The sequence below is a fragment of the Prunus avium genome, chromosome 8, assembly GCF_965620075.1.
Source record: "Prunus avium chromosome 8, drPruAviu1.hap1.1, whole genome shotgun sequence".
NCBI classification, from domain to species: Eukaryota; Viridiplantae; Streptophyta; class Magnoliopsida; order Rosales; family Rosaceae; genus Prunus; species Prunus avium.
Window position 1 is genome coordinate 31,064,063 of NC_142291.1, and position 27,091 is coordinate 31,091,153.

The window sequence follows — 27,091 nt, forward strand, 5'->3', positions numbered from 1 at the left end:
CTCCCTAATCTATCCTTGAAAGATCTCAGCCTTTACGAATCCGAAGTGAGACCTAACCACCCAAGACCACCCTCTTTCCCTCCTATCGCCACCTTTCTCATCGGCCTTCCGTACCACAGCCCCCTCTCTCTCTATCTCTCTCTCTCACTTCCACTCACTCACTCTCCCCAAATCCCAGGCCCAAATCTGTCTCCTTCCCTCCCTGGTGCTATTCCTGCTCAAAAAGATATTTTTCTCTTCCTTCCTTCCTAATTCCAAAGATTCCTTTCTTTGCCATCATCTGCCTGAAGTTTGCTTATTAGCTTTTGCATGTTTCCCCAACGCTCGATCCCATCCTGAATCACCACACCTCGTCGTCTAGTCAAACTAAACTCTTTCTTCTTGTCCTCATTGTATGCTAAAAGACTTCTAAGTTTATGAAGCTTATTGATTTCAATTGGTATCTGATCCACTAAGGAATGCATCAAGTCTAGAGTCTCGAGGTTCATAAGCTTCCCCATGGATTTTGGAAGAATCTTCACTCTTGTATTCCTCAAGCTCAAATACTTCAAGTGGTACATGTATCCAACTTCCTCAAGAAGATTGTCAAGAAGAATACCTTCAAAGTCCAGTACTCTCAATAGCTTGAATCTTTTGTACAAATTACTACAAGTAGTAAGAGGATTTTGTGGCTCACCTATGCCATTGAAAAAACACAAGGAATGGGCACGAGAGTTTTTGATACTACCAAAAATATTGTATGCATTGCTATAAACAGATAGGTGCCTGGAATTTTCATTGAAACTTGAATCTTCTTCCAAAAATTGAGAAAAGGTCAGATCTTCAGTCCTTAAACGAATCACAGCCTCTCGAATGACATCATGGACTTGACATCTTCTGCGTTTCCCATTGAAATAAACTAATGACACTTGAACTAGGCTTCTTTGGATAAGCTCAGTTAAGTATTCTTCCGCAACATCTTCCAATGTTTTTCCTCTCTGCTCCTTTACAAACCCTTCAGCGATCCATTGCCGAATTAGTCTAGCACATCTGATGGTGCGATTTTCTGGATATGTCCCAAAGTATAAGAAGCAAGGTCTGAGTTGGTATGGTAAATCATAATAGCTAAAAGAAAGAATTTTTGTAATATTTGTCAAATGATGATTAGACTCCAGCTCTGAGCTAAGACTATCAAGCAATTTTCTCCATTGAGACACATCCTCGCCTTTGGTTTGTAGAAGTCCATTTATAGCCACAATTGCAAGAGGCAATCCTCCACATCTACTAACTATTAGACTCCAACTCTGGTGGATAATATCCCTCGGTATATCGAAATGTCTTCTTGCAGAAGAGTTCCCACGCCTTATCTGGAGACAATGGTTCAAGGTCGTACACTTTATCAGAACAAGCTTCTCTGCAAGAAGCAGTGTTAAGCTCATAATTTCATACATATACATGCCCAAATTTACTTACTTCTTTTGCTTAGTTTCCTAGATTTCTATGTTATTTGCCTCTCTTTGTGTGTTTTGTAGGCAAAAAGAGCAAGAGAGCATAATTCATGCAATTCAAGCATGTTAAGGCCTAATTTGGATGAATGGATGAAGAGCTTAAAGACAAACTCATTTTGGCTACAGCCCCCTGCCAGTCCAGTTCCGTAGGTTATATTGCAAGCTTTGTTTCAACAACCTACATAGCTCGAATGAGGCCACATTATTCATGAAAGTTGTTCCAATTGGTGTTTACTATAACATATCCAAAATTCAGCCCCATTGGATAAATCTGGAGTCCGTTACCTAGCAAACACAGAACCATGCTCAGGATGGATCTTATCAGCGCGGAAAATGAGTTAGCAATTTGTTTCGGCCTTAACTTCTTCCTCCGACCTTGGATTGGCCCAAATAACATATGGCTGGAAAGAAGACATTCTGAACTTCAATTTCGAGTGCTTAAAGTCCTAATTTGATTAAGGGAAGCCCAAGTTGTAAGCCCTTGAAGTTGCTGGTCATGCTGACTTCAGCATGTGCTGGTTGGATGCTTGGTCATGGTGAGCTAGGTATGAGCTATCATTTCTGGTTGGAAGCTTGGTCATGGTGACATGAAGATGAGCTAGGGCTGCTGGTGGGATCTATTGGTGAAGTGCATCAACCAATTCAAGATTTTCTAATACAAGTGCATCACCCAATTTAGATTTTCTAATACAAGTGCATCAACCATTTCAGATTTTATAAAACAAGTGTTGTATGCATTAGCCATATTGAATTCAGATTTTCACTTCCCCTAGGCCTATAAATAGGGAAGTTCTCTAAGCTTGAAAACACACCCCAAGGGGGGGAGCTCTCAAACACTTCTCTAGAGCTCCCTTCCCTTCTCTCCCTCAAATTCTCTTAGTTTTGCTTTCTAGTTCTCAATTCTAGCTTTCTTTAATGTTTTCTTAGTTATAATTTATTTTTCTTGTAATGTACATTCTTTCTTAAGTATTCAAGTTTAATTAGTTTCCAAGTTTCAATTATGGTTTTTGTTCTTATTCATTATGCTTATAAGTTAATATGCTAGTTTGAATGATTGATCACCATTTAGGCTTGCATGTTAGCTATCTTGGTTTGAATTAAGAGTATACACCATGCTTTAATTCGAATTGAACTATGAATAGGAAGAGTATGTATGGACATTCGACAACAGGGATTAGATACATACTTGGTTGTTTAAAATGTTCTTCTATGCTTAATGGGTTCCTAATGCTTAATTTTAGGTTAGACAACAAATGATCAAATTAGGGAATTAGGAACACAAGGTTATGACCACACACCATGGCTTAATCATACTTTAGCTAGAATCAATCCATTAATCTAATTGAACTTGGGAACTTATTTGCTTGAGTTATTTCCTTTTTTTCTTGTTGTATTTATTTCCTTTCTTTTTCATTTCTGGTTTGTGTAGGGAAAATGAATGGGATCATTCAATCACCAATCCTCGTGGGATCGACCTCGCACTTACATACGCTATACTACCGAACGACTCGTGCACTTGCGAGTATCACAAGTTGAGGATGCAGCTGAATCCATTTTGGTGCAGTTGTATCTACACAACAAGTTTTTGGCGCCGTTGCCGGGGATCGGTAACATTGTTTGGTTCTATTTCTTTTCCCTACTTGTTTTTCTTTTATTTTTCATTTTCATGTTTTTCTGGACAATTTCAAGTTTTAAAGTTAATGACGTTAATGGACAAGTTGTGTTTGTAGTCCAACAGAAAAGGACAATTGCCCAACAAGCAAGAGAACTGGGTTTAAGTCCCAGCTTACACAACCCATTGGTGCTTGTTGCTTTGAAGCATGGAATTGGACTTGTGTTGATTTTTCCTTTTCATTTTTAGTTTTTTTATATATTTCGTAATCCTTTAATTCCGTTTCAAGTTTTCTATGTTTGTTTTAGCAATTTATTATAGCTCAATAATAAAGAGGGAGAAAGAAGGCAATTTCAAAGATAGGAAGTGTGGAGTAGTGGGAGAAGTCGCGACCTCCAAATGCATCACGCTCGACCTAATCGCTTCAAGGGGAAGTATTTCGATCCTTTCTCTTTACTTGTTTTGTTTTTATTTTAGTAATTTTAAGTTTATGTTTCTTTTATATAAAAAAAAAAAAAAAATTAAAAAGATTTTTTATATGAGCTGACTCGTGGTAACTGTTGCGTAGATTTAGCTCCACCAAAATGGATTAAGCTGCATCCTCAACTTGTGATACTCGCAAGTGCACGAACCGTTGGTAGTATAGCATATGTAAGTGCGAGGTCGATTCCACAGGGATTGGTGATTGAATGATCCAATTTAGTTTCCCTACACAAAATAGAAACAAAAACAAAGAACATAAAACAAGGAAGAAAGAAATAAGTAACTCAAGCAAATAAGTTCCCAAGTTCAATTTAGATTAATGGATTGATTCTAGCTAAAGTATGATTAAGCCATGGTGTGTGGTCATAACCTTGTGTTCCTAATTCCCTAATTTGATCATTTGTTGTCTAACCTAAAATTAAGCATTAGGAACCCATTAAGCATAGAAGAACATTTTAAACAACCAAGTATGTATCTAATCCCTGTTGTCGAATGTCCATACATACTCTTCCTATTCATAGTTCAATTCGAATTAAAGCATGGTGTATACTCTTAATTCAAACCAAGATAGCTAACATGCAAGCCTAAATGGTGATCAATCTTTCAAACTAGCATATTAACTTATAAGCATAATGAATAAGAACAAAAACCATAATTGAAACTTGGAAACTAATTCAACTTGAAAACTTAAGAAAAGAATTTACATAACAAAGAAAAATAAATTACAACTAAGAAAACATTAAGGAAACTAAGAGAACTTTGAGGAAGAAAGGAAGTGTTTGAGAACTTTGAGGAGGGAGAAGAAAGTGTTTGGGAACTTTAGAGAATTTTGGAAGAACATGTGTTTGAGAGCTTTGAGGATTTTGGAAGGGAATGTGTTTAAGACATGGGGAATTTGGAAGAGAGTGTTTGAGAACTTGGAGGATTTGGAGAAGAAAGTAGAGAGGTGTTTTGAGAGCTTTGTGGATTTTGGAAGAGAGTGTTTAGGAACTTTGAGAATTTGGAAGAGAGTGGTTGAGAACTTGGAGGATGTTTGTGAACTTGGAGAATTTGAGAACTTAGGGAAGGAAGAGAAATGTGTTTGTGAAGTGTTTGAGACATGGAGACTTTTGGAAGAGAAGGGAAGTAGAGAGATGTTTGAGAACTTTGAGGATTTTGGAAGAACATGTGTTTGAAAGCTTTAGAGAATTAGAAGAAGAGAAAGGAAAAGTGTTTGATATTTAGTACAAAGAAAATTTAATAGAATGATCTTATTACAACAATTGAGAACTACAAAGGGAAACTAAGAGAATTTGAGGGAGAGAAGGGAAGGGAGCTCTAGAGAAGTGCTTGAGAGCTCCCCCCCTTGGGGTGTTATTACAAGCTTAGAGAACTTCCCTATTTATAGGCCTAGGGGAAGTGAAAATCAGAATTCAATAAGACTAATGCATACAACACTTGAATTATAAAATCTGAAATGGTTGATGCACTTGTATTAGAAAATCTGAAATGGGTGATGCACTTGTATTAGAAAATCTTGAATTGGTTGATGCACTTCACCACTAAATCCCACCAGCAGCCCTAGCTCATCTTCATGTCACCATGACCAAGCTTCCAACCAGAAATGATAGCTCATACCTAGCTCACCATGACCAAGCATCCAACCAGCACATGCTAAGGTCAGCATGACCAGCAACTTCAAGGGCTTACAACTTGGGCTTCTCTTAATCAAATTAGGACTTTAAGCACTCTAAATTGAAGTTCAGAATGTCTTCTTTCCAGCCATATGTTATTTGGGCCAATCCAAGGTCGGAGGAAGAAGTTAAGGCCGAAACAAATTGCTAACTCATTTTCCGCGCTGATAAGATCCATCCTGAGTATGGTTCTGTGTTTGCTAGGTAACGGACTCCAGATTTATCCAATGGGGCTGAATTTTGGATATGTTATAGTACACACCAATTGGAGCAACTTTCATGAAGAATGTGGCCTCATCCGAGCTATGTAGGTTGCTGAAACAAAGCTTGCAATATGACCTACGGAACTGGACTGGCAGGGGGCTGTAGCCATAATGAATTTGTCTTTAAGCTCTTCATCAATTCATCCAAATTAGGCCTTAACATGCTTGAATTGCATGAATTATGTTCTCCAAAGCCATCATTGTTACCTAAAGCTCAATTAACTGAAAGATAAACACAAAAAGGATTAAAAGCACAAGTTTAACTCAAAAACATAACCAAATCATAAGCTAGAAGGGTAAGAAATAATATACAATTATGAACCGATCAAATACCCCCAAACCTAGATTTTGCTAGTCCTCGAGCAAAACAACACAAAACAAAGTTAAAAACAAAACTAGAAGTTAACTAAACCACTTTCGTAGGTAACTCGATTGCATTTAGCATATGCAACAAGCATTTAAACCTCTAGGCATCCCTAGTAGGAGGAGTTGTGTCTCCTGAGGGTTTAACAGATACGATACCCACAAACGTTTTACTGACTCTGTAAAACAAAGTAATTAGAAAACTTAAAGATTGTTAGTCCTTAAGCAAAACCAAAAACAAAAACAAACACAAAAACACAAAGAACTTAAAACAATTTTTCCGAACATTTTCTGAAGAGAAATGACTCATGCACATGACTTAAATGTTTTAACAATAAAAGCTCAATTTTTAGACATTATTTACAAAGCGGCAAAGTTCTAAACACAATATGCTCAAAGTGTAGTAGTGTGATAGCCAAATGCAACAAATTCCCCAATCTTAGTTTTCACACAATTTCAAAAATCATACAAAGCATAAGTTCAACTTCAAATCTCACCAAAGTTGTCCTCTCACAAATGAATCACTCAGAAGAGGGCTATAATGCACACTCAGTTATAAACATGAGAATAGAGTTAAACCATAAGGGACTTAACTCGCAATAGAAATATGAAGAACTTGCATTAATATGATCTCAAGAAGGATGTCAAACACTTAAAAGTAGAAAAATGAATGCAATTCAACCACATGACATTTAAGATCAATTTAGGTCTTTAACATGGGTTGTAATGGGGCCAAGGGTGTAAGGTGAGTAAGAAATGAAGGATATGGATAATACAAAGTCCAAGGAACTCGCAATGCAAGAGCATAAAATAATTGTTTACAAGACTTCGAATCATCACGATTAGATTTTTTTCTTTTACCTGATCAAAACTCCTTATACCCTTCATTTACATTGATTCACTCCTTTCCTGAACAACCACCAATTTATTTTGAAGGCCCAAAAATGAAATTTCATTCAACCACCACTTAATCACAACTTTTCTCTTTTCTTTCACCAATTGTGTGAATTTTTTTTTTTTCTTCGAAATTCCCAAACTTAGTATGAAAAACACATCCCAATTAAAGCTCATGAGTTCCTTAGAAAGGTAAATATTTGTTTTTCAGGCTAAGGCGAGGAAATATAATTGGTTAAATGAAAGAAAAGGTTTACATGTAGGCTCAAAATGGTTAACAATGGAAAATCATGCTTAGGCATGCATAAGGTTAGCTTGAAAGGCACAAACGATCCAAAGAGGGCCTTAATATCACTTCTTAAATGTCGTGAAGTCAAATTGCATAAGAATGAATGACTTTTAAGTGTTCAACCAAATCAATAAATAATGAGATCAAACAACAACTTTGATGACAAGAAAATAAGAGTATGTATATAACACTCATGAATTGAAGTACAAGGCTCAAAAGCTCACTTTATATGGTTATATAAGTCTAATTTGTGCTTGATACAATTCTTTGGGTCATGCAAATCCTTTAATTGGGAAATTATGAAACAAATGGCAAGTGTAAAGAAGGTTTCAAACATATCATGCTAGAACAATGCCAAATTTTTTTTTATTTTTTAATAAAGAAAAAAAAACACTAAAATAAAATGAAATCCAATTTTTATTTAAGTCATGCAAACATTTATCACTATCTCATCATAAGTGTTCGGAAAGTGACTCAAAACAAAAACAAAACAAAACAATACTTAAAATAAAAACAAGCAAAAAAATAAATAATTTTTTTTTTTCAATTATTATTTTTTTTAATTTTAAGAAAAACCAAATTTACTTGCTAAACTCCAATACCCCCAAACCTAGAAATGAACATTGTCCTCAATGTTTAAAAATTAGCCACAACCAATGTCATAACAACAAATGAAGGGTATTAAAGCAAATAAAAATCACAAAACATACAAAAATAAAATAAATCAATTACAAAATAAAAATTACAAAACAAACAATCAAATAAAATAAAATAAAATAAATAAATAAAAAAACACGAAACAGTAAAACACTCAAAACAGTAAGCCCTAACAGATAGTCTTACACAAACTGAAACCCAAACAATTGAAAGCCCAACCCAAAATGAAATTAACCCAACAACGGTAAAACCCGACCCAACATGAAATCTGAAGCCCACACGTTTAAATTTAATTTTTTTCTTAAAAAGATAAAACGTGAATTATGAGCGCAAAGCGGGATTTCTAAAAAGAGGGAATGTGGTCCCTGATGTCGTTTCATGGATAGTCACGGGCAGAAAGCAGGAGCCACGTGTCGACGCATAGAGGCGCCGCAGATCCACAAGTGAAAATTACGGGCTCATGGAAAGGCGCGACAACTTTGCTGAACGCGTCCGTTCAGACAAAGCAAGTCGTGACAAATGTGTTGGAAACGGTTGGAAAGTGAGAAGGTTGTGGGACTCGAGGAACGCTGGATATTCAGAAAACGCTTAGACGCTGCAACGGCTAGGGTTTGTTTGTCAAAGACTACATCTATAAGAAGGAAAAAGAAGGGAAAAAAACAAAAAACAAAAAAAACACACAAACTCAGAAACACAAAAGAGAAAAGAAGCAAGAAAAAGAAAAAAAAAGTGAGAAATCAAATGGCTTCTTCCTACCCCTTTTCGTTAGATCTCAACCTAGCTCCACCGACTCAGACACGAGGCCAAGCAGTAGCACCAGTATGGATGCCCTACTTTGCCTCCGCACGGGGGCCTGTGACTGTCAATGACTCAATACTCCTGGACAACGATGTTGCCATTGGAGTTTGCAGAAATTTAGTGACTCCCAAAGATATACGTGTGTTCGGGACAAGGGATGACAACCGGGTCACGAGTGATGCCCTGGCACTGAGCGTGCAGAGTACAGCATGTGTCGCAAGTTTGGGTCATCGCCTACTTGCGAAGTCCCATGAGGTAGAGGTGCTTAAAGCTCAGTTGGCGGCGGAGCGAAGTTTGGTTGAAGACTGTCAGAGTGCTATAAAAAGCTTGAAAAGGGAGAGGTCAAGGATTGTGGAGGTGAATCGACACCAGCTAGAAGTATTGCGAGACGAGAATAAAAATCTATCAAAGATGGTAGAGTTGTACTCTCGCGACATGAGAAAGCAACTGGAGGACCTAGACCGACCGGGTAAACGCAAGCAAGCGGATCGCGAGAGTAGTTACGCTCAAGCTAAGATTGCGATCTTTGGGAGCTCAAGTGATGAGCCCCAAGAGGCTGTGCGTGAAGCCCCGGAAGAGGACAGCCAGAGGGCCAAACTCAAAGCTCCTATGGTCGAGACACCGAGTGCCAAGAAGAAATGATTTCAGTTTTTATTTATTATTTAATTTTAAAGTGTATGTGTGTTTTTTTTTTTCTTTAATTGGGAAATAAAAACGTTAGCTATCTCAAAGAAACGATTGACCCTAAATGTAAAGAACGACAATCAAACAAAAACACGAAGACCCAAACAAGATTTTTTTTTTTTATTTTTTATTTTTAGTTAAGTAAATACACAAATAACTGCTTCTTCTTTTAAGAGAAAAACTTAAGGATGACCAGTTAAGGGCCTCAGAAAACACAGCCAGGGGTTCCGGGAAGGTTGGAGGGGTCACAATGGTCCCGCTTAAAACCCTAACTTCTTAGACACCGAAGGTGTCGCCTTAAAGAACTCCTAGACACTGTATAGACTGCGGTTGCTCACTGGAGTTACCAAAAATTTAGCTCCTTCAAAGAATATCCTATGAGTTTTAAATTATACTACCTAATTAAATAAAAAACAAAATAAATAAATAAATAAATAAACTGAAATAAACACGCAATTCAAACAATAATTTAAAAGAAGAGTTGGGATTCTTGCACCAGGTGTCCAAGACGCATCTTTAATTTTGTCTCTTCTTCCAACTACATTATTAAGAAACCAGTCAAACAAGAAGAAAATAATTGAAAATAAAATAAAATAAAATAAAAACTGAAAAAGCAAAAACACAAACATCAGAAAACAGGGAGGCAAAAGTAAGTGAAAGTGTAGACATGCTCCCTTTTAAAAAAAAAACGTGCTCGCAATTTGCGCCAGAAATGAAGGGATCCGAGAGAAAAGAGCACAGGATAGCACCCTCGAGATCCGAAGTGCTTTCGGCTCCCTCATCTGCATAAGTCTATTTAAACTCATCTCGGTGAAGTAGAAGAGCACCCCGCATTTCTTCCTGCAAATTTAGAGAAAACATCAAAAAATCCAAAAACAAAACAATGGCATCCTCATGCACTCACCTTGATGATCTTAGCCTTGAACTGTCCCTTGCACCACCGAATGCGCAGATAAGGGCTCCTCAAAACCATGTCTTCCCAAACTCCACATATCATCACGGTACGGCCTCAAACTTTGCTGAGGTAATACCGAACTTTTCTGAGGCAATGCCGAACAGAGCAGCGCTGCTTGGAGGCATGATTGGCAGCAAGCTCACACCGACAGATCATCTGCATGTGGCACAGAGGTCTGACAAAGCAGCGGTGGAGGAGTCCAATAATTTAACTGTTCTCCATGCGGTCTCGGCTACCAATTTGGGTATGCGATTGCTGGCGAGAACACGGGAGTGTGCCGCGATGAGCGAGGAAATAACTTCCTTGAAGGCTATGGTGGCGGACTTGCAGAAGCGGCTCTACTGTGCCAATCAGCACGTGGAAGCACTGCAGAGAAAAAATGAGGACCATGTGGAGCTGCTGCAGATTCTGCAAGTAAGAGACAATAGAGGCATGCCATGAAGATGAAGATGAAGATGAAGAAGTTGTTTTTATTTTTAATTTACTTGAATGTTTTTTTTTTTTTTTGTTTTTTTTTGTTTTTTTTTTTTTTTACTTTTTTTTTTCTTTGTTTGTAAAGTTTGAAATGAAATAAAAATGTGTTTTTAACACTCAGAAATAAACTAACTAACCACACCACGTAAATAAATAAACTAACCTAACAAAACAAAAAAAAGAACATAAAAGAAAACAAAGAACTTCCAAATTGATTTTTTTTTTTTAAATTTATTATTATTTACAACTAACTGACCACACAAAGAAAAAAAAAACAACAAAGAAGTTCCAAATTGCAATTTACAAGGAAAATTAAATAAAAACTCAAATTTCAATTTTTTTTTAAACTTTTTAATTTTTTAATTTTTTAATTTTTTTTTTGTTTTTTTGTTTTTTTGTTTTTGTTTGAAAAAAAACACACAAATATACAAGCAACTCATGGATGACCAGTTAAGGGCCTCAGAAAACACAGCCAGGGGATCCGGGAAGGTTGGAGGGGTCACAAAGGTCCCACTTAAAACCCAAACTTCTTAGACACCGAAGGTGTCGCCTAAAGAACTCCTAGACACTGTATTGACGGAGACGCTCACTGGAGTTACCACGAGTCAGCTAATATAAAAAATCTTTTTTAATTTTTTTTTAATAAAAGAAATAGAAAATTAAAATTACTGAAGTAATAACAAAACAACTAAAGAGAAAGGATTGGAATACTCCCCCTTGAAGCGATTAGGTCGAGCATGATGCATTTGGAGGTCGCGACTTCTCCCACTGCTCCACACTCCCCATTCTTATGATTGAGGTTGCCATCTCTCTCCATTTTTATTAAGCTATCATAAATTGCTAAAACGAACACAAAAAACTTGAAACAGAATTAAAGGATTACGAAATATAAAAAAAAAACTAAAAATGAAAAGGAAAAATCAACACACGTCCAATTCCATGCTTCAAAGCAACAAGCACCAATGGGTTGTGTAAGCTGGGACTTAAACCCAGTTCTCTTGCTTGTTGGGCAATTGTCCTTTTCTGTTGGACTACAAACACAACTTGTCCATTAACGTCATTAACTTTAAAACAAGAAATTGTCCAGTTAAGAAAAAAAATAAAGTAGGAAAGCCAAATAGAATCAAACAATGTTACCGATCCCCGGCAACGGCGCCAAAAACTTGTTGCGTAGATTTAGCTCCACCAAAATGGATTAAGCTGCATCCTCAACTTGTGATACTCGCAAGTGCACGAACCGTTGGTAGTATAGCATATGTAAGTGCGAGGTCGATTCCACAGGGATTGGTGATTGAATGATCCAATTTAGTTTCCCTACACAAAATAGAAACAAAAACAAAGAACATAAAACAAGGAAGAAAGAAATAAGTAACTCAAGCAAATAAGTTCCCAAGTTCAATTTAGATTAATGGATTGATTCTAGCTAAAGTATGATTAAGCCATGGTGTGTGGTCATAACCTTGTGTTCCTAATTCCCTAATTTGATCATTTGTTGTCTAACCTAAAATTAAGCATTAGGAACCCATTAAGCATAGAAGAACATTTTAAACAACCAAGTATGTATCTAATCCCTGTTGTCGAATGTCCATACATACTCTTCCTATTCATAGTTCAATTCGAATTAAAGCATGGTGTATACTCTTAATTCAAACCAAGATAGCTAACATGCAAGCCTAAATGGTGATCAATCTTTCAAACTAGCATATTAACTTATAAGCATAATGAATAAGAACAAAAACCATAATTGAAACTTGGAAACTAATTCAACTTGAAAACTTAAGAAAAGAATTTACATAACAAAGAAAAATAAATTACAACTAAGAAAACATTAAGGAAACTAAGAGAACTTTGAGGAAGAAAGGAAGTGTTTGAGAACTTTGAGGAGGGAGAAGAAAGTGTTTGGGAACTTTAGAGAATTTTGGAAGAACATGTGTTTGAGAGCTTTGAGGATTTTGGAAGGGAATGTGTTTAAGACATGGGGAATTTGGAAGAGAGTGTTTGAGAACTTGGAGGATTTGGAGAAGAAAGTAGAGAGGTGTTTTGAGAGCTTTGTGGATTTTGGAAGAGAGTGTTTAGGAACTTTGAGAATTTGGAAGAGAGTGGTTGAGAACTTGGAGGATGTTTGTGAACTTGGAGAATTTGAGAACTTAGGGAAGGAAGAGAAATGTGTTTGTGAAGTGTTTGAGACATGGAGACTTTTGGAAGAGAAGGGAAGTAGAGAGATGTTTGAGAACTTTGAGGATTTTGGAAGAACATGTGTTTGAAAGCTTTAGAGAATTAGAAGAAGAGAAAGGAAAAGTGTTTGATATTTAGTACAAAGAAAATTTAATAGAATGATCTTATTACAACAATTGAGAACTACAAAGGGAAACTAAGAGAATTTGAGGGAGAGAAGGGAAGGGAGCTCTAGAGAAGTGCTTGAGAGCTCCCCCCCTTGGGGTGTTATTACAAGCTTAGAGAACTTCCCTATTTATAGGCCTAGGGGAAGTGAAAATCAGAATTCAATAAGACTAATGCATACAACACTTGAATTATAAAATCTGAAATGGTTGATGCACTTGTATTAGAAAATCTGAAATGGGTGATGCACTTGTATTAGAAAATCTTGAATTGGTTGATGCACTTCACCACTAAATCCCACCAGCAGCCCTAGCTCATCTTCATGTCACCATGACCAAGCTTCCAACCAGAAATGATAGCTCATACCTAGCTCACCATGACCAAGCATCCAACCAGCACATGCTAAGGTCAGCATGACCAGCAACTTCAAGGGCTTACAACTTGGGCTTCTCTTAATCAAATTAGGACTTTAAGCACTCTAAATTGAAGTTCAGAATGTCTTCTTTCCAGCCATATGTTATTTGGGCCAATCCAAGGTCGGAGGAAGAAGTTAAGGCCGAAACAAATTGCTAACTCATTTTCCGCGCTGATAAGATCCATCCTGAGTATGGTTCTGTGTTTGCTAGGTAACGGACTCCAGATTTATCCAATGGGGCTGAATTTTGGATATGTTATAGTACACACCAATTGGAGCAACTTTCATGAAGAATGTGGCCTCATCCGAGCTATGTAGGTTGCTGAAACAAAGCTTGCAATATGACCTACGGAACTGGACTGGCAGGGGGCTGTAGCCATAATGAATTTGTCTTTAAGCTCTTCATCAATTCATCCAAATTAGGCCTTAACATGCTTGAATTGCATGAATTATGTTCTCCAAAGCCATCATTGTTACCTAAAGCTCAATTAACTGAAAGATAAACACAAAAAGGATTAAAAGCACAAGTTTAACTCAAAAACATAACCAAATCATAAGCTAGAAGGGTAAGAAATAATATACAATTATGAACCGATCAGTAACTCCAGTGAGCGTCTCCGTCAATACAGTGTCTAGGAGTTCTTTAGGCGACACCTTCGGTGTCTAAGAAGTTTGGGTTTTAAGCGGGACCATTGTGACCCCTCCAACCTTCCCGGATCCCCTGGCTGTGTTTTCTGAGGCCCTTAACTGGTCATCCTTGAGTTACTTGTATATTTATGTGTTTTAATAAATTAAAAATAAAATATTCAATTTGCAATTTGAAACCTCTCGTTTTTCTTTTCTGTTTCTTTTCTTTGAGTCATTTTTAGTTTTCCTTCCCACACCAATGATAAATCTTGAGTCTAACTTCTAATATGGCTCTTAGGAATTTGATAAGCATTGTGTTGGGTCTGAATCTTATTCTTTTGCTAGCTAAGTCTCACATAATTATTCTTGAGCTTTCTATGCACTTTAGCCATGATTATACACCTCTTGCATGTCTTACCCAATTGTATGCATTTTTGCTTGTGTGATTCACTGGAATGTTAAGTTATAACTAAGATATGATTTAGGCCATCTTTGTTATGCCTCTTTTTTTTTTTTTCTTTTTTTTTTTCTTTTTTTTTTTTTTTTTTTTTTTCCTCCATCAACCTATACAATACATATTCCATTGTAAACCCCTTTGTGCTCAAACACTTAGCAATTTCTTTCTATCACCTTATCATCCATTAAATATCCTACCATCTAGGGGACATGTAGAGTATGATTGTATTTGAGATTGTAATGTTTTCAAGGCAATAAATGAGCTATTAAAAAAAAAAACTTCAAAAGAAAAAGGGAAAAGAAGTGTGGCCAATGTAGTCACGACCCTAGGGTGATATAAGGAGAAATAAAGGTGATCTAGGGTAAAGAGCCGCAAAATTGGGCCAAATTTTATACAAAGTGTGTAAATGTCAAAATCAAATTTTGAAGTGATTCAATTGCAAAATCTGGTGTTGTGAGCTTTTCAATTTACGTGCCTTACATTTCAAATGTCAATGATCTTGTTTATATGACATGCTCTACTTTGTTCCTTAGACTTTGTATTTCAATATCCATTCCTTTTCTAACCATTACATTACATCCATGAGTAAAGTCCTATTGATTTTGGTTTAGCTTGGCAAACTTGTGTTCATTCTTGCAAGAATTCATATCGTTGTTTGAGAAGCATGAGTTGTATCTTCATGGCTACTTCACACACACACCTTGAGCATGATTTTTGTGAGATTGTGGTAGCACTTGAATAATGTTTAGAACTTCCTTAGTGCTTGTTTTGTTCCTTGTTGAGCCATGTCTATGAAGTTTAACATTTTTGTCCGGTTGGAAGGTTAACGGTTTTTGTATTTTGTTTTGTTTTGTTTTGCTTAAGGGCTAACAAATCTATTAAGTTTTCTAACTACTTTGTTTTGTAGAGTCAGTAAAACGTTTGTGGGTATCGTATCTGTTAAACCCTCAGGAGACACAACTCCTCCTACTAGGGATGCCTAGAGGTTTAAAGGCTTGTTGCATACGCTCAATGCAATCGAGTTACCTACGAAAGTGGTCTAGTTAACTTCTTATTTTGTTTTTAGCTTTGTTTTTCTTTTGTTTTGCTGGAGGACTAGCAAAATCTAAGTTTGGGGGTGTGTTAAGCTCATAATTTCATACATATACATGCCCAAATTTACTTACTTCTTTTGCTTAGTTTCCTAGATTTCTATGTTATTTGCCTCTCTTTGTGTGTTTTGTAGGCAAAAAGAGCAAGAGAGCATAATTCATGCAATTCAAGCATGTTAAGGCCTAATTTGGATGAATGGATGAAGAGCTTAAAGACAAACTCATTTTGGCTACAGCCCCCTGCCAGTCCAGTTCCGTAGGTCATATTGCAAGCTTTGTTTCAACAACCTACATAGCTCGAATGAGGCCACATTATTCATGAAAGTTGTTCCAATTGGTGTTTACTATAACATATCCAAAATTCAGCCCCATTGGATAAATCTGGAGTCCGTTACCTAGCAAACACAGAACCATGCTCAGGATGGATCTTATCAGCGCGGAAAATGAGTTAGCAATTTGTTTCGGCCTTAACTTCTTCCTCCGACCTTGGATTGGCCCAAATAACATATGGCTGGAAAGAAGACATTCTGAACTTCAATTTCGAGTGCTTAAAGTCCTAATTTGATTAAGGGAAGCCCAAGTTGTAAGCCCTTGAAGTTGCTGGTCATGCTGACTTCAGCATGTGCTGGTTGGATGCTTGGTCATGGTGAGCTAGGTATGAGCTATCATTTCTGGTTGGAAGCTTGGTCATGGTGACATGAAGATGAGCTAGGGCTGCTGGTGGGATCTATTGGTGAAGTGCATCAACCAATTCAAGATTTTCTAATACAAGTGCATCACCCAATTTAGATTTTCTAATACAAGTGCATCAACCATTTCAGATTTTATAAAACAAGTGTTGTATGCATTAGCCATATTGAATTCAGATTTTCACTTCCCCTAGGCCTATAAATAGGGAAGTTCTCTAAGCTTGAAAACACACCCCAAGGGGGGGAGCTCTCAAACACTTCTCTAGAGCTCCCTTCCCTTCTCTCCCTCAAATTCTCTTAGTTTTGCTTTCTAGTTCTCAATTCTAGCTTTCTTTAATGTTTTCTTAGTTATAATTTATTTTTCTTGTAATGTACATTCTTTCTTAAGTATTCAAGTTTAATTAGTTTCCAAGTTTCAATTATGGTTTTTGTTCTTATTCATTATGCTTATAAGTTAATATGCTAGTTTGAATGATTGATCACCATTTAGGCTTGCATGTTAGCTATCTTGGTTTGAATTAAGAGTATACACCATGCTTTAATTCGAATTGAACTATGAATAGGAAGAGTATGTATGGACATTCGACAACAGGGATTAGATACATACTTGGTTGTTTAAAATGTTCTTCTATGCTTAATGGGTTCCTAATGCTTAATTTTAGGTTAGACAACAAATGATCAAATTAGGGAATTAGGAACACAAGGTTATGACCACACACCATGGCTTAATCATACTTTAGCTAGAATCAATCCATTAATCTAATTGAACTTGGGAACTTATTTGCTTGAGTTATTTCCTTTTTTTCTTGTTGTATTTATTTCCTTTCTTTTTCATTTCTGGTTTGTGTAGGGAAAATGAATGGGATCATTCAATCACCAATCCTCGTGGGATCGACCTCGCACTTACATACGCTATACTACCGAACGACTCGTGCACTTGCGAGTATCACAAGTTGAGGATGCAGCTGAATCCATTTTGGTGCAGTTGTATCTACACAACAAGCAGCCACCTCAGTCTTGCGAGTTGTGATAATTATCCTACTGCCATTGTTGTTCTCGGGTAATGCAAGCTTTATACACTCCCACAAGTATGTGCTCCACACATCATCAAAAACAACTGCATATCTCTTTTCCTTGAGATATTCTCGCAGAGTGTCAATCAACAATTTCAAATCCATTGTTTCAATTCCCTCTGGTACAGACTCCTTCCTCATCCTGTGGAATTCTGCAATCAGGTTTCTGAGTATGTCTTCGTTCTTGTATGATTGTGACACTGTGATGCAAGCGCGCCAATCAAACCATTCTGTGAACTTTGGGTTTTCAAAGACTTTCTTTGCAAGAGTGGTCTTTCCCAGACCTCCCATACCAACCAATGAACTGACCGAGCGTCTAGATTCTACCTCTCTTCTTATCGACCAATCTATCAGTTTATATCTCAAAGTCTGAATACCAACGAGTTCATCTTCCTCTGTGTAAAGGGAAGCCATTCGCGGGTCAAAGAACATATCATCTCTCCTTGAAGAGCTAAATGAAGTTTGCTCTGTTGAATTGAAGCGATATGCTTCACTTGCTTGCTGGATTTGGAGGACACGTTTTTTGATAAGTTGAATCTCTGAGGCTATCTCGTGGCGTGCAAATAGCCCTCCCAAAAAATGACTGGTTTTATGAATGAAACCAGTAAATCCACGTTTGTTACGACGGCGTGCCACGTGATGTAGGTATTCATCAATGACATCTTCTATGTGAGTGGCCATCTCCCTTGTTTGCTTCACCCAAGTTTTCACACCGCTGCTCATGTTTGCCCTTTCTGCTTTTGCATCTGCATCCTTAAGGAAAGACGTCATGCTTTCTAGGAGATCTTTTATGCTTGTAACGTCGTCATGAATGCCTCTCAACAAATTCCCTTTTTCCCTTAACAGTGGAACCAACTTGTCAATGACAATGTTCACTGCAGTCTCTGCCATCACTCAGCTAGTCTGCTCTGAGAAAACAAAATTAAAGACAAAAGAATAATGTACAACTCGCATTAGAGGATAAGTTGTTGAGTTAATTCTAAACTTTGTGTTATCTTGTTCTAGACAGAGAGTAAGTAGTTATGTATATACCTGCTGTATTTTCTCTTGTGAGTTGTGGTCTAAGTCTTGATTTGCATACCCAAAAAAAAAGTCTTCAATAGCAGTGGGGTCAACCGATCACTAAATTATCTGATGGGAACGATGTTACCAGTTTAGTTAGAACTAAAGCCTATTTTATAGCACAAACCAAAATGTAATGCGCCAAAAAAATTTAAAACTGATGAGTAAATCAGAGATAGCACAGAGTCGGTGTTTGAGAACACTAAAATAATCAACAAAACAAGCAAAGGAGGAAATAAGAACAAAACTCGAATCGAAAGAGAAAAGACAGCACATACGAGAAGAAAGATGAAGAGAGAGATACCTGGTCACAGAGAGAGAGAGGAAGAAGGCGTTGGAGAAGGTAGCAGATGATGAGCAGAGGAGGACTAACTTAAAATGCTGCACGACATCACAACTCATTTTCTTATTGTTTATCTTTTAGGCAAAAGGTCACTTTGGGTCCTTGTAGTTTGCCACTTTTACCACTTTGGTCCCTGTCGTTTCAATTTTGTCAATTTTGTCCCTGTAATTTCAATTTGAAGCAATTTAATCTTCAATATTTGTCAATTTTTTTTAACTTATGTTAGTTCTGGAGGGGCAATTCGGTCCACAAATTATTATTCTCTTTAAAATAATTTTAAAAAATTAAAATACAAAAATTATTAAACAATTCATTCATTTTAAAAATAAATATTAAAGACAAATGGAAAAAGTAAAATCTTAAAATTGAAAAAAAATAAAAAAATTACCACCGCAGAGGCAATTGATTTTGCACTTCTGAGTTTGGGAATTGTAGACTCAATAGAGAAAGCCTACAAGAGAATCAAAGAACCAAACATAGCAAAGCTTAGGAAGACAGTCCTCATAGATTCACCTTTCTCTCTCTCTCTCTCTCTCTCTCTCTCTCGACTTGGTGGGGATGGATCTGTGGGTTGCGGCAGGCGAAGAACTTGGTGACGAAGACGATGGCGTGGCCTTGACGAAGAGGGTGGTGTGGCCTTGGCAACGAAGACGAAGATGAGGAATCTAGTGTGGGGCTCGTCGGATCTGGAGAGAGGGAGGTTGGGTAGTGTTCGGGTGGGGCTGGGTTTTATATTTTATGGGGCAAAGGGGTGGGGCTGGATCTATGGTTGGGGTGGGAATGGGTGTCGGGTTTGGAGGGAGTTGGGGGTTGGGCGAGAGCGGAAGGTGGAGGTCATTTATGTCGAGGCTGGGTTTTGGCTATCCCTCTGTGAACCTCCCTCTCTCTCACTCTATGTGTCTTTGTCTGTCTCTGTCACTCTCTATCTCAGTCTATGAACTCGCGAAGTAGGCATGGGTGCCTTGATAAAATTTTTGGAAGCGAGATGAGGGCATTTTCCCTTTTGTTTGGTTGAAGAAAGTTTATGGATGGTGGGCAATGGCTAGTGGTAGTCGGTGGAAGGTGCGTTTTGGCGATGGCTAGGTGGTGGTCGGTAGACAATGGTTTTTAGGGATGGCTGGGTTGGGGTGACGGTGAAGGGCTGGGGCATGGAGGGGAAGAGAGTTAGCTTTTATTTTTTTATTTTTAATATACATTTTATTTTAATTTTTTAAAATTATTTTTAAAGAGAATAATAATTTGTTGACCAAATTACCCCTCTAGAACTAACAGAAGTTAAAAAAATTTGACAGAAATTGAAGATTGTCCTTAAATTGCTTCAAATTGAAACCACATGGATAAAATTGACAAAATTGAAACGACAGGGACCAAAGTGGTAAAAATGGCAAACTATAGGGACCCAAAATGACCTTTTGCCTATCTTTTAAAACAAGGATTTGGCTTATTTAAGGGCGGAAAAACACAATGTAGCAATCGCCGGCAGGCCAAGGAGCCCAGCCAACTATCATATATACCTACTACTACCCGGTCCAGGAAGAAATTTCTAATTTAATTTACGTCCTTTAAATTTGCACAAAACTTTAATCTAGCACCTTATGTTTGAAGAGTTCACATGTTAAGCACAAATAAAAGTCACAATTATAAATTTGTAATGTTACACCTTCTTCAGCTAATCCACCTACTCTGAATAATGGAGGCCCTCCTCTATGTCTAATTATTATAATACTTTCGTGCACAACATCACAACTTATTTTCTTATTGTTTATTTTTAGTTTTAGTTTTAATAATTTCTCACTAAAAAACCATATCTTTAAATAACTTTGGCTTATTTGCGGGTGGGAAAAACAATGTACCATTGAATCGCCGGCCAACTCAATGTAGCATTTAGGGGCGGGAAAAACAATTTATTTTTGGCTTAATTTCTAATTAAAAAATAATATTTTTAATTTGAGCACAATGCACAAGTGATAGTCTAAATTATGAGAGAGAGTTTGAACTCTAGTTACACACACAAGTCACATAGGAGTTTGAACTTGAGACAATTGATATGCAAATCAAGGCCATTTCCCACTAGATTAGCCTCCGTGGACAATCATATCTTTAAATAACTTTTACTTATTTAAGGGCAGGAAATGTAATGTAGCATTGGAGAAGGCAGTAGCTACCACTACTATATTAAAACGCTGCACCTCATCACTGCTTATTTTCAATTTTAATAATTTCTCATTAAAAAACCATCTCTTTAAATAACTTTGTCTTAATTAAGGGCGGGTAAAAATACGTATCGTTGATTGAATCGCAGGCCAACTCAAACCAACTGTTCAGCCAAAAGTTTCTAATTTCATTTTACGTCCTTTAGATGTGCACAAAAGTTCAATTTAGTACCTTTTATGTTTAAAGAGTTCACATGCAAGGCATAAAATTGAGTCAAAATTGTAAATGCATGTGTGATGTTACAACTTCTTCAGCTAAGCAATCTATTCTGATGTTTATGTGATCATGGATTCAGACCTAATCAACATTTCAACGTGAGAGCTTTGTTGTTTCAATTTTGATCTGCTTCTTTGTCATTTGGGATAGTTAACGGGTTGAGCTTTCTTTCGAACCGAACCAATCCGTAATCACAACTTAAAACATAACAACCCTTAAAACTTCACTATAATATATATTGATGCAACAGGTTTATTCTTAAGGAGTGAGAATTTTTCTTTGCTTCTACAATGAAAAAGATATCTGGTTATGCTTGGTTTTGTTTTCCTTCTTGTGCACATCAAAATATAATGTTCTTACTAGACTTTTTCTTCATGTGTGTGATGTAAGATTATATATATATACGACCAGCAGAGCAACCCCTGGAAAAATTAAATACATTTTTTTTAAAAATAACACTCATGTTCTACATATTATAAAACAAGATAATTAAATAAAAAAATGAATATGCTAGTATAACTGGATCTTTTTCAACCTTAACCCATACGGGAAAATAATGTCCAGCCATTAAATCTAGGACTGTCCAAGGAGAGCTCTTTGTGGTTCATTCAAGGAGGGCAGCTCCCACCACAAAGAAAGCATAATTTAATTGTCTGACAGTAAGCTTAGCAAATAAAAGATTAGCATCCAAAATGCAATGAAAATAGTATAGGCATTCAACGAAGAGATTACTTGTAGCAGTGCTTTTACATGAAGACATATATCCACTTATGAGTGCTACATGAAAACTGCTGAATCTATTACTTTGGACACAGTGCTCTGTTTCTTGAACCGGAAAGTTGAACTGAAATTTTTATTTATTAAAGATGGGCCATCATGAATTATGATACAGAATTGGAACAATGGTGATATAATCGCATCAGGGAAACTGTTATTATACTATTTATTTTTTATTTTCATGGAAATAAATAATTTAAGCCTAAGCAAGCTGTAACAGAGACAATACAAGATTCAAATGAACTATCTAGAAAGATGTATACGTGTATAAATGCACACCAAATAATCGTATTGGAGCATTGGCCAGTTAAAGAGCAAGCAAGAGAATCCCTCTACCCTTGGTGACTATAATTCAAACATACACAGCATCAATTATCTGAAAGATGGACAACTCAAAGCTATTCATATGAAAATTGAATGAATAGCTTTCATTTAAAATGGAGCCCATAAAAACATATTTGATAAATTGCCTCAAGATATTCCGCATAAATGAACATGCAGCAATTCAAATATCATGGGATGACCAAAGATATACGTACTAAAGGACAGCAGTCCCCAGGTCTGAACTTTTGGTATCCTCTGGGCACTCACTGAACCTTGTAACCCACAAAATCTAGCAACATGCACCAGAACCTGAAAACTAGGTCCAAGATAAATCCTGTAACCACCAGTATAATCTTCACTTGCATTTTATAGTGCCCCAATTACCCCTACCATCATGACCCGTGTGTTTCCTCATAGAAACCACATCTTGCCACAAATAGAACTATCAGAGGCACAATCTTAACAGAAGTAGTAAACATCTACCCACCTATAACTCGTGCTATTGTGTAACATCTTCTATAACTCATGCTATTGTGTAACTACTGTGTACAATCTATTGGACAAAAAACCTTGGCTCATCATTGGGCAACTTCCCCATTTCCAAAAGTTAAGCAGCATTAGGATAATATAGAATACAAGATTTTTACCTATCTAAGAAAAAAGGTTGATAACTAGAGTAAAGTAAATTATAAAACACAAATCAGGGAAAGGTGAACTGGATTCTAGACCGAGATGAAAAGAACTATAAGATGAGTATCAATTAAACACATTCAGTGTCACTCCAGAGGAAAATCAATATGTTTAACTTCCATCTCCTATTTCCCTCATGAAGCACCAAAGATACTTGATTACTTGGTAATATTCCATTTAATGTGTCTTCATGCTTAGTGTAGTAAGACCAATTGAGATGCAAACAAATGATGCTTATATAATTGAACCACTAAGGTAAGGAAACAGATAACCAGCACAACAAGCATCTAAAGCAATGACCTTTATACGATGTTTCCCAAGCCAACTTTACAATCGACACACTTGTAAACTTTAGCACAAAATCAAATTATCACATCCATTAAAAAGAAGCACAAACGTGAGAAACAACCAACCTTCTCGGTTTTATGATCAATGTCAAAGACTTTGGTAGGACTACTTTCAACCCAAGCCTTCTTCCCATCAAGAGTCATTGTATCCATCAACTCCTCATTGATTCAAATATCTGGTTCGTACATAAAAGTGACAGTGGCTGCAGGTGACCACTTGGCATGATCTTTGCAAATCCCTTTTCTGGCAATGGCCCTTAGCCTCAGCTCTTGCCCCCTTCGCAACTTCACAATGATAAACGCCTAAAAAGCAAGTAAGAGACTGCAACAAGCAACACACTCAAAACGAGTAGAAGCACAAAAACACAACAAGAAAATTGCAAAGCCAAAGATCCGCACAGCAAGCTCAAGCAACTCCAGGTAGAGCAGAGATCACCCAAAACGACCAGGCCGAAGGGCAGCCCCCGGCTTAGATCTAGGTAGGAGCACCAAAAAATGAGCCACCACGGCGCAGACTGCCGATGGAACAAACAGAGAACCACGAACCCACCAAGATCAGCCTCCGAGGAGGAGAAAAAGCAGGACAAACTCTTACAAGTCGAAACTAGAAGAGAATCTTGATCGATCACCCCAGACGGAATGAAGACAAGCAGCACAAAAGGCTGAAGAGAACCGCACAGCACACTTGGTCACTCTTATGCCTCCAAATCACAAATAGAAGCGGATTACAGAGCTGAAAGCAAGACAGCCTGAATCAGGACTAAAACCTGCAAAAGAAGACAAATAGAGCAAAACAAAACCGCCGGCAACCACAGGGGGCAACACACCCCAGCCACTGAAACACAGAGGCAAACTCACAGTAACTCCAGAAAAGGAGCAGAACAAAGCAGCCACCCACACCCAACCTCACACCTCCAGCAAAAAGAAAAGAAAAAGCCACAGTAACAGTAAAGGAAAGGGATGAGTAGGAAAGTTCAGGGAGGGAGGGAAAGAGAAGACGGGAAAAAAGAAAAGAAAAGGGGAGCGGAGCGAGAGGAGAGGGGAGGGGCCAGGCAGAGGCCGGGGAGAGTGGGAGGGGAGGGGGAGAGTGGGAGGGGAGGGGGAGAGCAAAGGGAGGTCACCCTCCCCCAAAGGGGGTGGCGGCTAGGACTCCAAACTTTGGGTTTTCTATCCCAGGGAGAGAAACCTAGGTCTAATTCTTTGACCCTTAGAAAAACAAAAATGAGACCATTCATTTTACGTCCTTTAGATGTGCACAAAAGTTCAATTTAGTACCTTTTATGTTTAAAGAGTTCACATGTTAGGCATAAAATTGTGTCAAAATTGTAAATGCATGTGTAATGTGTTAAGATTTCAGAGGGATGGACCCTAGGCCCCTCTATTAGCAACATCAATATTGTCCTCAATTTAACCACTTGTTTAACAGTTGTGAGGTTTTATATAAAAGGTTTCGATGTTATTAGGAGTGAAGCCATTCATTATATAAGACTTTCTATTTTGTTAAGTTTCCGATGTGGGACTCTGTGTATTCCTCAACACTCCTCCTCACGTGGGACCACTTTTTAGTGGGCCACACGTGCAACCAATTCCACATCGGTCACCTTTATTTATTTATAATTTGGGGTTTGTTTGATTTTGGTTCAATTTGAGGTTTTTTGTTTGATTTGAGTTTGTTTGATTTGGGTTTAATCAGGCCCAGTCAACCAACCTGGCTCTGATACCATGTTAAAATATGAGAACTTATCAGAGAATATTGTTTGTGGGAATTTCTATTTTGTTAAGTTTCCAATGTGGGACTGTGTGTATTCTTCAACATAATGTTACTCCTTCAGATAAGCAATCTATTCTGATGTTTATGCAATCACGGATTCAGACCTAATCAACATTTCAACGTGAAAGCTTTGTTGTTTCAATTTTGATTTGCTTCTTTGTCATTTGGTACACTTAACGGGTTGGGGTCTCTTCTGAACCGAATCGATCCATACCAACACCTTAAAACTTCACTATATATATTGATGCAACAAATTTATTCTTAAAGAGGGAGATTTTTTCAACAAAGAGCTCTGTTTCAAGATATAGTCCACATTGTAAGATACACATGCAATAACTCAAACATCATAGGACGACCAAACATACAATAAAAATGAGTGGAGGTACTTTGAAAATGTTGTCGGTAGAAAGCCATATATCCACTAATGAGTGCTACATTGAAAACTGCTGAATCTATTAATTTGGCGATCATGACTCTTTCACCTTCTGTCTTCACAACAATTACTATGGGACCTACACGGTGCTCTGTTTTTTGAACTTGAATCCCATCTATGAACTTTAAACTGTTCAACTTTATAAGATTGAACTCCTTTAGTTTCAGAAGTCCTCCTTCAATGGAGCCCATAAAAACATATTTGATCAATTGCCTCAAGATATTCCACATAAATCAACATGCAGCAATTCAAATATCATGGGATGACCAAAGATATGCTAAAGGACAGTAGTCCCTAGGTACTTTTGGTATCCTCTGGGCACTCACTGAACCTTGTAACTCACAAAATCTAGCAACATGAACCAGAACCTGAAAACTAGGTCCGAGATAAATCCTGTAACCACCAGTATAATCTTCACTTGCATTTTACAGTGCCCCAATTACCCCTACCATCATGACTTGTGTGTTTCCTCTTAGAAACCACATCTTGCCACAAACAGAACTATCAGACGCACAATCTTAACAGAAGTAGTAAACATCTACCCACCTATAACTCATGCTATTGTGTAACTACTATCTACAATCTAACTTTTGACAAAGAAAACCTTTTGGCGATTGGCTCATCATTGGGACCGATAATACACAATACAAGGATTTTATCTATCTAAGAAAAAAGGTTGTTAACTAGGGTAAAGTAAATTATAAAACACAAATCAGGGAAAGGTGAACTAGATTCTAGACCCCTCCCGAGATGAAAAGAACTGCTACAAAAGAAAAAAAAAAAAGAATTATAAGATGACACTACTACAAAAATCGAAATAGACGACAGGAATCCACCTTCGTCTAGAAGGTTTTCAAACTGTCGTGAAATCGATCGCCATCTTTTGATATATAAAACAACGATAGCTAATAACCGATGTCGTTAAAACATTCAATGTCAAAAAATATTACAAACCGACGTCTAATTACTATATATATAGCGTAAAATGAAAAATTAGACAACGGTTTTATTAAAACTAAGACGTCTAAAGAGAGTTACATGTCAAGATCAAAACAAGCACCGAAGTACAGATAATTATCCACGTCCCTAATTGAAGGAATATAAACTTGTATAACCTAGAAACCGTCGTGGTTAACTTATACTACATTAAATAAATAAACAAACCGATGTCTAACTTGTAAAAGATGACGCATACAAAAAAGAACGGACGTTTAAAGCATATTACATGTCAATAATCACACAGGCACCGACGTAAAATTAATTAACCACGACACATATGTGGAAAAACCATCGCTTATATGATTATCCACGTCGCAATGTAGGAGAACAACGCCTTTTTAAAAATATTCCACGTCTGTTTCTTGCGAGAATCGTCGTTTAAATTATACAAAGAATCCCTTGGACAGAGTTAGACGATGCTTTTTCTACAAAACGGATGTCTGAATACTTTAAAATGACACAATATTACTGAATACCGACATAACAAATCCTACCCACTACTACTGTTGTTAAAGGCTGACGTTAAAAATTATATTGAAGGCGTGGACAGGTAAAGAAACAATGTGGATTATATCTTCAACATCGGTTTTT

At 37.2% G+C, this 27,091-nt stretch overlaps 2 protein-coding genes and 1 long non-coding RNA gene across 4 annotated transcripts; all 3 read right to left on the reverse strand.

Moving 5' to 3' along the window:
• Nucleotides 1-248: 248 nt before the first annotated feature.
• Nucleotides 249-1,418, reverse strand: LOC110749518 (putative disease resistance RPP13-like protein 3). Its single transcript, XM_088245853.1, has one exon. It carries the CDS (start codon nt 1,416-1,418, stop codon nt 249-251), a length of 1,170 nt encoding a protein of 389 aa, XP_088101979.1.
• Nucleotides 1,419-16,846: 15,428 nt separating this feature from the next.
• On the reverse strand, nt 16,847-19,889 carry LOC148292533 (disease resistance protein RPM1-like). Of its 2 annotated transcripts, XM_088245563.1 has the most exons (4): nt 19,118-19,889; nt 18,691-18,891; nt 18,357-18,455; nt 16,847-18,232 (listed from the first exon to the last, which is right to left on the reverse strand). In XM_088245563.1, exon 4 carries the CDS (start codon nt 18,213-18,215, stop codon nt 17,169-17,171), a length of 1,047 nt encoding a protein of 348 aa, XP_088101689.1. In that variant the 5' UTR covers nt 18,216-18,232; nt 18,357-18,455; nt 18,691-18,891; nt 19,118-19,889; the 3' UTR covers nt 16,847-17,168. The 2 variants fall into 2 exon arrangements, with proteins under 2 accessions (XP_088101689.1, XP_088101690.1); XM_088245564.1 differs by having other exon boundaries at nt 18,691-19,889.
• A 3,349-nt stretch (nt 19,890-23,238) lies between these two features.
• On the reverse strand, nt 23,239-24,680 carry LOC110749511 (uncharacterized). The gene is made up of 2 exons (XR_002525617.2): nt 23,697-24,680; nt 23,239-23,619 (listed from the first exon to the last, which is right to left on the reverse strand). It is a non-coding gene; the product is annotated as an uncharacterized LOC110749511 (long non-coding RNA).
• Between the last annotated feature and the right edge of the window lie 2,411 nt (nt 24,681-27,091).